This window comes from Staurois parvus, unplaced genomic scaffold (genome assembly GCF_062004578.1).
Source record: "Staurois parvus isolate SC_StPar_1 unplaced genomic scaffold, SC_StPar_1.0 ptg000363l, whole genome shotgun sequence".
NCBI classification, from domain to species: domain Eukaryota; kingdom Metazoa; phylum Chordata; class Amphibia; order Anura; family Ranidae; genus Staurois; species Staurois parvus.
In genome coordinates, this window is record NW_028318159.1 from 576,872 (window position 1) to 592,348 (window position 15,477).

The 15,477-nt window shown below is 47.5% G+C and overlaps 1 protein-coding gene across 2 annotated transcripts in view; it reads right to left on the reverse strand.

Moving 5' to 3' along the window:
- Nucleotides 1–1,234: 1,234 nt before the first annotated feature.
- The window catches only part of LOC149456345 (NACHT, LRR and PYD domains-containing protein 3-like), a 100,425-nt gene continuing 86,182 nt past the window's right edge, over nucleotides 1,235–15,477 (reverse strand). For both annotated transcript variants that reach the window (XM_089685144.1, XM_089685146.1), the window contains 4 exons: nucleotides 12,233–12,397; nucleotides 10,137–10,306; nucleotides 3,298–3,462; nucleotides 1,235–1,371 (listed from right to left, as the gene is read on the reverse strand). In XM_089685144.1, coding sequence (XP_089541270.1) covers nucleotides 10,219–10,306; nucleotides 12,233–12,397 — 253 coding nt within the window. In that variant the 3' untranslated portion in view covers nucleotides 1,235–1,371; nucleotides 3,298–3,462; nucleotides 10,137–10,218. The remainder of the gene's footprint in view (nucleotides 1,372–3,297; nucleotides 3,463–10,136; nucleotides 10,307–12,232; nucleotides 12,398–15,477) is intronic.

Sequence of the window (15,477 nt, forward strand, 5' to 3'; positions counted from 1 at the left end):
TATATCTGGTCTCCCCAGACCCGGCATTCACTATATCTGATCTTCCTGGAGCCTGCCTGCTCTCCCCAGGCCCTTCATTCAGTGTATATGCTCTCCCCGAACCCATCAACATGGAAATGCAATTATTTTAGTAAGTATAAACTGCTAAATCCCTTTTCTCATCAGCAGTATATAGCAGTCTTGTGACTTCTATCATTGTCCAGCAGAGCACTGGTTAAAGCTTGTAGGAGGAGTTTTCTTTCTGCTCTAGGAGGACGCAGAACCCTTGATCTCTGTCTGGACAGTTCTATTTGGCTCTGTGCTGATCACATGTACTCTCCCAAGGAAAAAAAAAAACCTCTCTAGCAATACACACTAAACTGAGCATGTGCAAAATGCCTATGGTTCAGTCTGTCTTATCAGAAAATAAGAGGCGGTCGCTTGCAAAAGGGGAGGAACAGAGCAGAAAGGATCAATCGGCCTTTTTACACAATGCAGAGGATTAACCCCTTAGGTTCAACAGTGAGTATAACAAGCACGCTTTACTGCATCTACAGACTGATTGTACTGTTGTGGGTTTAGTAACACTTTAATGTTTACATTTATAGTCTATAGGGTCACCATGTTACCATCTGATATTATGCTGTTTGTACAACTTTAAATCATATGAGGACCTACCCAATGTATCCAGTCAGTTTGTATCCAATTAGGCAATGGAGGTAAAGAAGATTGTAAGATCAGACTGTACTGTGTGTGGGGAGCTTTAAGTAAGCTACAGATTATACAATATTCTTTCCTTCCACTACGGGTGGAAAGAAAGACAATTGCTCAATCCCCCCATCAACACACTCAGAATGGATGGGGGAATCACTCCTGCCGCACAACTGTGTTCTGTCAACAGGAAGCCTTCCCTGCCAGCAGAACACTGATCACTGTTAGCTGCTATAGACCTCCAGCAGTGATCGAATGCAAAAAGTCCCAGAGGAGGGTTGTACTGAATGTGATTGACGGATCAACTTCAGTACAACCAGCCTGCCCATAGATGGGTCAGATCTCGGCTGGTCCTTACTAAACCTGTCCATATTTGATCCACTTATGGCCAGATGTAGAAAAAGTCTAATTTATTGCTGATAACAGAGTTAGAGAAGATCCGAAGATTTAGACAATTGAATTTTAATCTGTCCCAGAATATGATTGTCTCAGTCAGTCCTGTTATACTCACCGTAATTCCTCTATCCGGCTTGTTGTCAGAGCCGCCATCAGATCCCAGAAATGAGGACCCTCCAGATTGTTCCCAGACAGGTTCAGTGTCCTGTCCTCAGTGTCGGGTTATTTCTTATTCCAGATGCCAGGTGGGGGCAGGAACTGTCTGTCAGGTGAGTATAGGACAATCTGTAGAAGAACAGAAGAATGTTACCAGAAGAAAATTAATCTCCCCCCCCCCCCCCCCAGGAATGAATGGAACTATTCTCTACATGGATGGAACTCATTTCTCTTTATTGGAATCATTTATATTCCATCACTTTATAAATCTCCAGGAAATAGAATTTTATAAGACAAATGTTATAATGGAGTAGACCCCCCAATATTGTCCTCCATGTGTAGAGACGGTGATATCTCCATACACAGGATGAGCACAGAATACCACTGACATGACTCGTATTGTGCTATCATCTCCTTGTGTATGGAGCATGAATGGGATCAGCAGAAAGTGTGAGGCCGGAATCAGCATTGCTAGTGATTGGACGAGAGGATTGTATCTGATATTCTATTTATCTCTGCTGATCAGAGCTCTGTACTCATAGGACGTCATGGCGCTAGGTAACAAATGTTCAGTAATGGGGAGATCTTCTGGAACTGAATAGCACGCCAGATGAAGAGAATTTGTTTGATGCTCTGATCACTCATTACATTAAGATCAGATTCTCCCATGTATGAGCATCTTTAATGTCATCTATTTATACAGATACCAAAAGAAATGTAGAGTGTTACTAAACCCCGGACCCCGCATTCACTATATCCGCTCTCCCCGGACCCCGCATTCACTATATCCGCTCTCCCCAGACCCCGCATTCACTGTATCCGCTCTCCCCAGACCCTGCATTCACTGTATCCGCTCTCCCCGGACCCTGCATTCACTGTATCCGCTCTCCCCAGACCCTGCATTCACTATATCCTCTTTCCCCGGACCCTGCATTCATTATATCTGGTCTCCCACAGTACACACAACATGGAAATTCAATTATTTTAATAAATATAAACTGTTAAATACCTTTTCTCATCAGCAGAATATAGCAGCCTTTTGATTTCTATCAGTGTCCAGCAGAGCAATGGTTAAAGCTTGTAGGAGGAGTTTTCTTTCAGCTCTAGGAGGATGCAGAACCCTTGATCTCTGTCCAGACAGTGCTGATTAGCCCTGTGCTGATCACATGCACCCTCCCAAGGAAAAAAAGAACCTCTAGCAATACACACTAAACTGAGCATGTGCAGATTGCCTACAGTTCAGTCTGTCTCATCAGAAGATAAGAGGTGGTTGCTTAAAAAGGGGAGGAACAGAGCAGAAAGGATCAATCGGCCTTTTTACACAATGCAGAGGATTAACCCCTTAGATCCCACAGTGAGTATCACAAGCATGCTTTACTGCATCTACAGACTGATTGTACTGTTGTGGGTTTAGTAACACTTTAATGTTTACATTTTATAGTCTATAGGGTCACCATGTTACCATCTGATATTATGCTGTTTGTACAACTTTATATCATATGAGGACCTACCCAATGTATCCAGTCAGTTTGTATCCAATTAGGCAATGGAGGTAAAGAAGATTGTAAGATCAGACTGTACTGTGTGTGGGGAGCTTTAAGTAAGCTACAGACTATACAATATTCTTTCCTTCCACTACGGGTGGAAAGACAGACAATTGCTCAATCCCCCCATCAACACAGTCAGAATGGATGGGGGAATCACTCCTGCCGCACAACTGTGTTCTGCCAACAGGAAGCCTTCCCTGCCAGCAGAACACTGATCACTGTTAGCTGCTATAGACCTCCAGCAGTGATCGAATGCAAAAAGTCCCAGAGGACGGTTGTACTGAATGTGATTGACGGATCAACTTCAGTACAACCAGCCTGCCCATAGATGGGTCAGATCTCGGCTGGTCCTTACTAAACCTGTCCATATTTGATCCACTTATGGCCAGATGTAGAAAAAGTCTAATTTATTGCTGATAACAGAGTTAGAGAAGATCCGAAGATTTAGACAATTGAATGTTAATCTGTCCCAGAATATGATTGTCTCAGTCAGTCCTGTTATACTCACTGTAATCCCTCTATCCGGCTTGTTGTCAGAGCCGCCATCAGATCCCCGAAATGAGGACCCTCCAGATTGTTCATAGACAGGTCCAGTGTCCTCAGTGTTGGGTTATTTCTTATTCCAGATGCCAGGTGGGGGATGGAACTGTCTGTCAGGTGATTAGAGGACAATCTGTAGAAGAAGAGAAGAATGTTACCAGAAGGAAATGAATCCCCTCCCCCCCCAGGAATGAATGGAACTATTCTCTACATGGATGGAACTCATTTCTCTTTATTGGAATCATTTATATTCCATCACTTTATACATCTCCAGGAAATAGAATTTTATAAGACAAATGTTATAATGGAGTAGACCCCCCAATATTGTCCTCCATGTGTAGAGACGGTGATATCTCCATACACAGGATGAGCACAGAATACCACTGACATGACTCGTATTGTGCTATCATCTCCTTGTGTATGGAGCATGAATGGAATCAGCAGACAGTGTGAGGCTGGAATCAGCATTGCTAGTGATTGGACGGGAGGATTATATCTGATAATCTATCTCTGTAAGATTTCTGTACTCATAGGAAGTCATGGCGCTAGGTAATGTTCAGTAATGGGGAGATCTTCTGGAACTGAATAGCACGCCAGATGAAAAGAATTTGTTTGATGCTCTGATCACTCATTGCATTAAGATCAGATTCTCCCATGTATGAGCATCTTCAGTGTCATCTATACAGATACCAAAATAAATATAGAGTGTTACTAAACCTCGGACCCTGCATTCACCATATCCGCTCTACCCGGACCCTGCATTCACTATATCCGCTCTCCCCGGACCCCGCATTCACTATATCCACTCTCCCCGAACCCCGCATTCACTATATCCGCTCTCCCCAGACCCCGCATTCACTATATCCGCTCTCCCCGGACCCCGCATTCACTATATCCACTCTCCCCAGACCCCGCATTCACTATATCCACTCTCCCCGGACCCTGCATTCACTATATCCGCTCTCCTCGGACCCTGCATTCACTATATCCGCTCTCCCCAGACCCCGAATTCACTATATCCGTTCTCCCCCCCCGGACCCCGCATTCACTATATCCACTCTCCCCGGACCCTGCATTCACTATATCCGCTCTCCCCAGACCCCGGATTCACTATATCCGTTCTCCCCCCCCCCCCCCGGACCCCGCATTCACTATATCCGCTCTCCCCGGACCCCACATTCACTTTATCCGCTCTCCCCGGACCCCGCATTCACTATATCCGCTCTCCCCAGACCCTGCATTCACTATATCCGCTCTCCCCGGACCCTGCATTCACTATATCCGCTCTCCCCGGACCCTGCATTCACTATATCCGCTCTCCCCAGACCCAGCATTCACTATATCCGCTCTTCCTGGACCCAGCATTCACTATATCCGCTCTCCCTGGACCCTGTACTCAATATATTTGCTCTCCCTGGACCCTGCATTCACTATATCTGTTCTCACCGGACCCCGCATTCACTATATCCGCTCCCCTGGAACCTACACTTACTATATCAGCTCTCCCCGGACCCCACATTCACTATATCCTCTCTCCCCGGACCTTGCATTCACTATATCTGCTCTCCCCGGACCCTGCATTCACAATATTCGGTCTCCCCTGACCCAGCATTCACTAAATACGATGTCCCCAGAACCTGCATTTACTATATCTGGTCTCCCTGGAACCTGCATTCACTATATCTGGTCTCCCAAGACCCTGCATTCACTATATCCGCTCTCCCTGGACCCTGCATTCACTATATCTGCTCTCCTTGGACCCCTTATTCACTATATCTGCTCTCCCTGGACCCTGCACTCACTATATCCAGTCTTCCTGGACACCGCATTCATTATATCCGTTCTCCACGGACCTCGCATTCACTATATCCACTCTCCTCGGACCCCGCATTCATGATATCCGCTCTCCCTTGTCCCTGGATTCACTATATCCACTCTCCCCAGACCTTGCATTCACTGTATCCGCTCTCCCCGTACCCCACAATCACTATATCCGTTCTCCCCGTACCCTGCATTCACTATTTCCGCTCTCCCCGGACCCCGCATTCACTATATCCGCTCTCAAAGGACACCGCATTCACTATATTCTCTCTCCCCAGACCCTGCATTCAGTTTATCCGCTATCACCGGACCACGCATTCACTATATCCACTCTCCCCAGACCCGGCATTCACTATATCCAGTCTCCCCGGACCCCAAATTCACTATATCTGCTCTCCCTGGACCCTGCAGTCACAATATTCAGTCTCCCCTGCCCCTGCATTCACTATATGCGCTCTCCCCAGACCCTGCATTTACTATATATGGCCCCCCCGGAACTTGCATTCACTATATCTGTTCTCCCAGGACCCTGCATTCACTATATCCGCTCTCCCTGGACCCTGCATTCACTAAATCCTCTCTCCTCATACCCTGCATTCACTATATCCTCTCTCCTCCTACCCCGCAATCACTATATCCGCTCTCCCCGGACTCCGCATTCACTATATCCACAATCCCTGGACCCCGTATTCACTATATCCTCTCTCCCCCCGGACCCCGCATTCACTATATCTGTTCTCCCCAGACCCCGCATTGACTATATCCGCTCTCGCTGGACACCACGTTTACTATATCCAATCTCCCTGAACCCTGCACTCAATATATTTGCTTTCCCTGGACCCGGCATTCACTATATCCACTCTCCCCAGACCCTGCATTCACTTTGTCCGGTCTCCCCGGACCCGGCAATCACTATATTCTGTGTCCCCTGACCCCGCATTCACTATATACGCTTTCCCCAGACACTACATTTACTATATCCGCTCCACCCGGACACTGCATTCACTATATCTGCTATCTCCGGACCCCTCATTCACTATATATGATCTCCCCGGACCCTACATTAACTATATCGACTCTCCCTGGACCCTGCATTCACTATATCCACTCTACCCGGACCCTGCATTCACTATATCTGCTCTCCCCGAATCTTGCATTCACTATATATTTGCTCTCCCCGCACCTTGCATTCACTATATCCGCTCTCACTGGACCTTGCACTCACTATATTCGGTCTCCCTCGACCCTGCATTCACTATATCTGCTCTCCCCGGACCCCACATTCACTATATCCTCTTTCCCCGTACCCCGCAATCATAATATCCGCTCTCCCTGGACCCCACATTCACTATATCCGCTCTCCCCGGACCCGACATTCACTATATCCGCTTTCCCCGGACACTGCATTCACTTTATCCAGATTTTTATTACCTGCAGCCTTCCATCAAAAGAAACATACTTCCAAAATCTAGGGAGGGTGATAAGGGGAAAATAGGGACAGATACCACCACCCAAGATCAAGAGGTAGCAGCTACAGGCCTGATGTTCCTCCACGCCTCCATCCAAGCCTTTCGCCGCCACCTGTCTTTCTCAAGGTCCCGAATCCTCTTAACCTCACCAAGAATGCCACACACCACCACCTGGATGGGGAGGACTTTCTGCCGGATGGAGACCTGACACCGTGCATTCCACGTGTAGTAACGGACTACTAAACTGACTAAGAACAGTGTCTAAATCAAAATCCAGACGACTTTCCAAATGCTCCATACACCCACTCTGCATAAGACATGCAGTGCAGGAAAGGAACACCCAGAGCCCCACCCACCTCTTTATACACCTCTATGTTAAAGGGGCACTGAAGGAAGAAGTGGTCCATAGTCTCTACTTCACCCAGACACTCTGACCTCGGACAACCACGGTCATCCGGAGGACGGTACTTCAAGTTACCCCTCGTGTGGAGCCTACCATGGAAAGCGAGCCAGGCCTGGTCCCTAAATTTCAAGGGGACCCGTTCCAGATTTATTAAGTGCAAACCCTCCCTCATAATATGGCCCGGGCAATCTTTCAAGGCCAGCGGCGCATGGAAAGCAGTTGTCACAATCCTCTCACCCAGGAGTTTCCTAGGGAGAGATCTGATCTCCTCCGCCATCACATGCCACCGCCGGAGTAACTTCAGGCTCGGGGCCACATAAGCCGGGAGCTTGCCGTGATTGACCCACAGGCTTTTCACTGGCCCGCCACTCTCCCAACAGCTCACAAAGGGTCTGAACCAGATCCGGAATAGCCCTACCCATGCAGGCGGTCTCTCTGCCAGCATATTACCAAAGTTATGTTTCATGAACATCAGAGAAAAGAAAACTATCGGGTTGACCATACCTAGGCCACCCTCCCGCCTGGATGAGTAAGTTACATCCCACTTGACAAGGTTCAGCCTGTTCCCCCATAACATCTGGAAGAAGCAGCTGTAGATCCTCGTATAGAGCGATTCTGGCAAAAGACAGACAAAGCTGACATGCAAAAAGATGGGAACCAGGAAAGTCTTAATCAAGTGGACCCTTTCCCTTAAAGAGAGCCACCACCCCTTCCAACACCTCACTTTGACCTCGGCAACAGACAGCCTAGCCTCCCAATTTGACTTGCTGTAATCAGCAGGACCGAAATTGATGCCTAGGACTTTTATACTCTGCTGAGGCACTGGGAAGGTGTCTGGGAGTGGGAAGTTCTCACAATCCCTACCCATCCAGAAAATTTCACATTTATCCTGGTTGACCTTGGAGCCTGATGCCTCAGAATACTGATCCATCACCGAGACTACCTCCGAGTCTCCACCGAGACTACGTCATCAGCGTAAGCAACAACCTTCAGAGAGGGACCCCCAGCAGCACCCACCGGCACCCCGCCCAACACCCCACCATCCAACCTCCTGATGAAGGAATCGATGGCGAAGACATAGAGCAAGGGGCTCAGCGGGCACCCCTGGCGCACACCAGATCCGACCACAAAAGGCCACCTAACCAACCATTCACCAACATGAAACTTTTAGCCTCTCTATACAGTGTCTTAAGCCAGCCAATAAACCTCCCCTCTAGGCCATACCAGGAGGTGCCAGAGGTACTCATGATCGACTCGATCGAAGGCCTTTGCCTGATCCACTGCCAGCAAGTACTTCCCCCAGCCCTCACCCTTACACTGCTCCAGAGCCTCCCAGACAGCTAACACCGCTGTAAAGGTTCTCTTACCCTGGATCGCCTCATGGAGGGAGGGAGAGAACCCTCATCCAGACAGCTGTTATAAACCTCTGCAAGATGGGGTGCCAAGCTGGATTTAAGTTTTAAAAAACTCAGCTGTCAAACCATCTGGCCTAGGAGTCTTTTTAATGGCCAGACTGTCAATAGCTTTGATCACCTCTTATGCTGTAATTACCCCTGTCAAACTTGCCAGCGGGACATTACCTTCCAAACCCGGTGTAGATTCCAAAAAGCTCAACATCCTTGTCCGGTCAAGGCTCTTCACACTCAGTAAGTCCTCATAAAAGGACCTAGAGACCTCCAGGATCCCTGACCTGGATTTTGTCAGAGACCCCATACTATCCCTTAAGGCAGAGACCATTTTAACCGCTGCGCTCTGTTTGCAGTTCTGAAAAGGGTCGGGCGAGTGATATTTCCCATAATCCCTCTCCAGAACCAAAGAGGCGCGCCGGTCGTATTGGAACTTCCCGAGGAGAAGCTTAGCCTCCGAGATTGCCCCAGAATCTCCACCGCTAGAGACAAGGCGGTTGCACTAACTATATCTGGTCTCCCCAGACCCGGCATTCACTATATCTGATCTTCCTGGAGCCTGCCTGCTCTCCCCAGGCCCTTCATTCAGTGTATATGCTCTCCCCGAACCCATCAACATGGAAATGCAATTATTTTAGTAAGTATAAACTGCTAAATCCCTTTTCTCATCAGCAGTATATAGCAGTCTTGTGACTTCTATCATTGTCCAGCAGAGCACTGGTTAAAGCTTGTAGGAGGAGTTTTCTTTCTGCTCTAGGAGGACGCAGAACCCTTGATCTCTGTCTGGACAGTTCTATTTGGCTCTGTGCTGATCACATGTACTCTCCCAAGGAAAAAAAAAAACCTCTCTAGCAATACACACTAAACTGAGCATGTGCAAAATGCCTATGGTTCAGTCTGTCTTATCAGAAAATAAGAGGCGGTCGCTTGCAAAAGGGGAGGAACAGAGCAGAAAGGATCAATCGGCCTTTTTACACAATGCAGAGGATTAACCCCTTAGGTTCAACAGTGAGTATAACAAGCACGCTTTACTGCATCTACAGACTGATTGTACTGTTGTGGGTTTAGTAACACTTTAATGTTTACATTTATAGTCTATAGGGTCACCATGTTACCATCTGATATTATGCTGTTTGTACAACTTTAAATCATATGAGGACCTACCCAATGTATCCAGTCAGTTTGTATCCAATTAGGCAATGGAGGTAAAGAAGATTGTAAGATCAGACTGTACTGTGTGTGGGGAGCTTTAAGTAAGCTACAGATTATACAATATTCTTTCCTTCCACTACGGGTGGAAAGAAAGACAATTGCTCAATCCCCCCATCAACACACTCAGAATGGATGGGGGAATCACTCCTGCCGCACAACTGTGTTCTGTCAACAGGAAGCCTTCCCTGCCAGCAGAACACTGATCACTGTTAGCTGCTATAGACCTCCAGCAGTGATCGAATGCAAAAAGTCCCAGAGGAGGGTTGTACTGAATGTGATTGACGGATCAACTTCAGTACAACCAGCCTGCCCATAGATGGGTCAGATCTCGGCTGGTCCTTACTAAACCTGTCCATATTTGATCCACTTATGGCCAGATGTAGAAAAAGTCTAATTTATTGCTGATAACAGAGTTAGAGAAGATCCGAAGATTTAGACAATTGAATTTTAATCTGTCCCAGAATATGATTGTCTCAGTCAGTCCTGTTATACTCACCGTAATTCCTCTATCCGGCTTGTTGTCAGAGCCGCCATCAGATCCCAGAAATGAGGACCCTCCAGATTGTTCCCAGACAGGTTCAGTGTCCTGTCCTCAGTGTCGGGTTATTTCTTATTCCAGATGCCAGGTGGGGGCAGGAACTGTCTGTCAGGTGAGTATAGGACAATCTGTAGAAGAACAGAAGAATGTTACCAGAAGAAAATTAATCTCCCCCCCCCCCCCCCCAGGAATGAATGGAACTATTCTCTACATGGATGGAACTCATTTCTCTTTATTGGAATCATTTATATTCCATCACTTTATAAATCTCCAGGAAATAGAATTTTATAAGACAAATGTTATAATGGAGTAGACCCCCCAATATTGTCCTCCATGTGTAGAGACGGTGATATCTCCATACACAGGATGAGCACAGAATACCACTGACATGACTCGTATTGTGCTATCATCTCCTTGTGTATGGAGCATGAATGGGATCAGCAGAAAGTGTGAGGCCGGAATCAGCATTGCTAGTGATTGGACGAGAGGATTGTATCTGATATTCTATTTATCTCTGCTGATCAGAGCTCTGTACTCATAGGACGTCATGGCGCTAGGTAACAAATGTTCAGTAATGGGGAGATCTTCTGGAACTGAATAGCACGCCAGATGAAGAGAATTTGTTTGATGCTCTGATCACTCATTACATTAAGATCAGATTCTCCCATGTATGAGCATCTTTAATGTCATCTATTTATACAGATACCAAAAGAAATGTAGAGTGTTACTAAACCCCGGACCCCGCATTCACTATATCCGCTCTCCCCGGACCCCGCATTCACTATATCCGCTCTCCCCAGACCCCGCATTCACTGTATCCGCTCTCCCCAGACCCTGCATTCACTGTATCCGCTCTCCCCGGACCCTGCATTCACTGTATCCGCTCTCCCCAGACCCTGCATTCACTATATCCTCTTTCCCCGGACCCTGCATTCATTATATCTGGTCTCCCACAGTACACACAACATGGAAATTCAATTATTTTAATAAATATAAACTGTTAAATACCTTTTCTCATCAGCAGAATATAGCAGCCTTTTGATTTCTATCAGTGTCCAGCAGAGCAATGGTTAAAGCTTGTAGGAGGAGTTTTCTTTCAGCTCTAGGAGGATGCAGAACCCTTGATCTCTGTCCAGACAGTGCTGATTAGCCCTGTGCTGATCACATGCACCCTCCCAAGGAAAAAAAGAACCTCTAGCAATACACACTAAACTGAGCATGTGCAGATTGCCTACAGTTCAGTCTGTCTCATCAGAAGATAAGAGGTGGTTGCTTAAAAAGGGGAGGAACAGAGCAGAAAGGATCAATCGGCCTTTTTACACAATGCAGAGGATTAACCCCTTAGATCCCACAGTGAGTATCACAAGCATGCTTTACTGCATCTACAGACTGATTGTACTGTTGTGGGTTTAGTAACACTTTAATGTTTACATTTTATAGTCTATAGGGTCACCATGTTACCATCTGATATTATGCTGTTTGTACAACTTTATATCATATGAGGACCTACCCAATGTATCCAGTCAGTTTGTATCCAATTAGGCAATGGAGGTAAAGAAGATTGTAAGATCAGACTGTACTGTGTGTGGGGAGCTTTAAGTAAGCTACAGACTATACAATATTCTTTCCTTCCACTACGGGTGGAAAGACAGACAATTGCTCAATCCCCCCATCAACACAGTCAGAATGGATGGGGGAATCACTCCTGCCGCACAACTGTGTTCTGCCAACAGGAAGCCTTCCCTGCCAGCAGAACACTGATCACTGTTAGCTGCTATAGACCTCCAGCAGTGATCGAATGCAAAAAGTCCCAGAGGACGGTTGTACTGAATGTGATTGACGGATCAACTTCAGTACAACCAGCCTGCCCATAGATGGGTCAGATCTCGGCTGGTCCTTACTAAACCTGTCCATATTTGATCCACTTATGGCCAGATGTAGAAAAAGTCTAATTTATTGCTGATAACAGAGTTAGAGAAGATCCGAAGATTTAGACAATTGAATGTTAATCTGTCCCAGAATATGATTGTCTCAGTCAGTCCTGTTATACTCACTGTAATCCCTCTATCCGGCTTGTTGTCAGAGCCGCCATCAGATCCCCGAAATGAGGACCCTCCAGATTGTTCATAGACAGGTCCAGTGTCCTCAGTGTTGGGTTATTTCTTATTCCAGATGCCAGGTGGGGGCAGGAACTGTCTGTCAGGTCATTAGAGGACAATCTGTAGAAGAAGAGAAGAATGTTACCAGAAGGAAATGAATCCCCTCCCCCCCCAGGAATGAATGGAACTATTCTCTACATGGATGGAACTCATTTCTCTTTATTGGAATCATTTATATTCCATCACTTTATACATCTCCAGGAAATAGAATTTTATAAGACAAATGTTATAATGGAGTAGACCCCCCAATATTGTCCTCCATGTGTAGAGACGGTGATATCTCCATACACAGGATGAGCACAGAATACCACTGACATGACTCGTATTGTGCTATCATCTCCTTGTGTATGGAGCATGAATGGAATCAGCAGACAGTGTGAGGCTGGAATCAGCATTGCTAGTGATTGGACGGGAGGATTATATCTGATAATCTATCTCTGTAAGATTTCTGTACTCATAGGAAGTCATGGCGCTAGGTAATGTTCAGTAATGGGGAGATCTTCTGGAACTGAATAGCACGCCAGATGAAAAGAATTTGTTTGATGCTCTGATCACTCATTGCATTAAGATCAGATTCTCCCATGTATGAGCATCTTCAGTGTCATCTATACAGATACCAAAATAAATATAGAGTGTTACTAAACCTCGGACCCTGCATTCACCATATCCGCTCTACCCGGACCCTGCATTCACTATATCCGCTCTCCCCGGACCCCGCATTCACTATATCCACTCTCCCCGAACCCCGCATTCACTATATCCGCTCTCCCCAGACCCCGCATTCACTATATCCGCTCTCCCCGGACCCCGCATTCACTATATCCACTCTCCCCAGACCCCGCATTCACTATATCCACTCTCCCCGGACCCTGCATTCACTATATCCGCTCTCCTCGGACCCTGCATTCACTATATCCGCTCTCCCCAGACCCCGAATTCACTATATCCGTTCTCCCCCCCCGGACCCCGCATTCACTATATCCACTCTCCCCGGACCCTGCATTCACTATATCCGCTCTCCCCAGACCCCGGATTCACTATATCCGTTCTCCCCCCCCCCCCCCCGGACCCCGCATTCACTATATCCGCTCTCCCCGGACCCCACATTCACTTTATCCGCTCTCCCCGGACCCCGCATTCACTATATCCGCTCTCCCCAGACCCTGCATTCACTATATCCGCTCTCCCCGGACCCTGCATTCACTATATCCGCTCTCCCCGGACCCTGCATTCACTATATCCGCTCTCCCCAGACCCAGCATTCACTATATCCGCTCTTCCTGGACCCAGCATTCACTATATCCGCTCTCCCTGGACCCTGTACTCAATATATTTGCTCTCCCTGGACCCTGCATTCACTATATCTGTTCTCACCGGACCCCGCATTCACTATATCCGCTCCCCTGGAACCTACACTTACTATATCAGCTCTCCCCGGACCCCACATTCACTATATCCTCTCTCCCCGGACCTTGCATTCACTATATCTGCTCTCCCCGGACCCTGCATTCACAATATTCGGTCTCCCCTGACCCAGCATTCACTAAATACGATGTCCCCAGAACCTGCATTTACTATATCTGGTCTCCCTGGAACCTGCATTCACTATATCTGGTCTCCCAAGACCCTGCATTCACTATATCCGCTCTCCCTGGACCCTGCATTCACTATATCTGCTCTCCTTGGACCCCTTATTCACTATATCTGCTCTCCCTGGACCCTGCACTCACTATATCCAGTCTTCCTGGACACCGCATTCATTATATCCGTTCTCCACGGACCTCGCATTCACTATATCCACTCTCCTCGGACCCCGCATTCATGATATCCGCTCTCCCTTGTCCCTGGATTCACTATATCCACTCTCCCCAGACCTTGCATTCACTGTATCCGCTCTCCCCGTACCCCACAATCACTATATCCGTTCTCCCCGTACCCTGCATTCACTATTTCCGCTCTCCCCGGACCCCGCATTCACTATATCCGCTCTCAAAGGACACCGCATTCACTATATTCTCTCTCCCCAGACCCTGCATTCAGTTTATCCGCTATCACCGGACCACGCATTCACTATATCCACTCTCCCCAGACCCGGCATTCACTATATCCAGTCTCCCCGGACCCCAAATTCACTATATCTGCTCTCCCTGGACCCTGCAGTCACAATATTCAGTCTCCCCTGCCCCTGCATTCACTATATGCGCTCTCCCCAGACCCTGCATTTACTATATATGGCCCCCCCGGAACTTGCATTCACTATATCTGTTCTCCCAGGACCCTGCATTCACTATATCCGCTCTCCCTGGACCCTGCATTCACTAAATCCTCTCTCCTCATACCCTGCATTCACTATATCCTCTCTCCTCCTACCCCGCAATCACTATATCCGCTCTCCCCGGACTCCGCATTCACTATATCCACAATCCCTGGACCCCGTATTCACTATATCCTCTCTCCCCCCGGACCCCGCATTCACTATATCTGTTCTCCCCAGACCCCGCATTGACTATATCCGCTCTCGCTGGACACCACGTTTACTATATCCAATCTCCCTGAACCCTGCACTCAATATATTTGCTTTCCCTGGACCCGGCATTCACTATATCCACTCTCCCCAGACCCTGCATTCACTTTGTCCGGTCTCCCCGGACCCGGCAATCACTATATTCTGTGTCCCCTGACCCCGCATTCACTATATACGCTTTCCCCAGACACTACATTTACTATATCCGCTCCACCCGGACACTGCATTCACTATATCTGCTATCTCCGGACCCCTCATTCACTATATATGATCTCCCCGGACCCTACATTAACTATATCGACTCTCCCTGGACCCTGCATTCACTATATCCACTCTACCCGGACCCTGCATTCACTATATCTGCTCTCCCCGAATCTTGCATTCACTATATATTTGCTCTCCCCGCACCTTGCATTCACTATATCCGCTCTCACTGGACCTTGCACTCACTATATTCGGTCTCCCTCGACCCTGCATTCACTATATCTGCTCTCCCCGGACCCCACATTCACTATATCCTCTTTCCCCGTACCCCGCAATCATAATATCCGCTCTCCCTGGACCCCACATTCACTATATCCGCTCTCCCCGGACCCGACATTCACTATATCCGCTT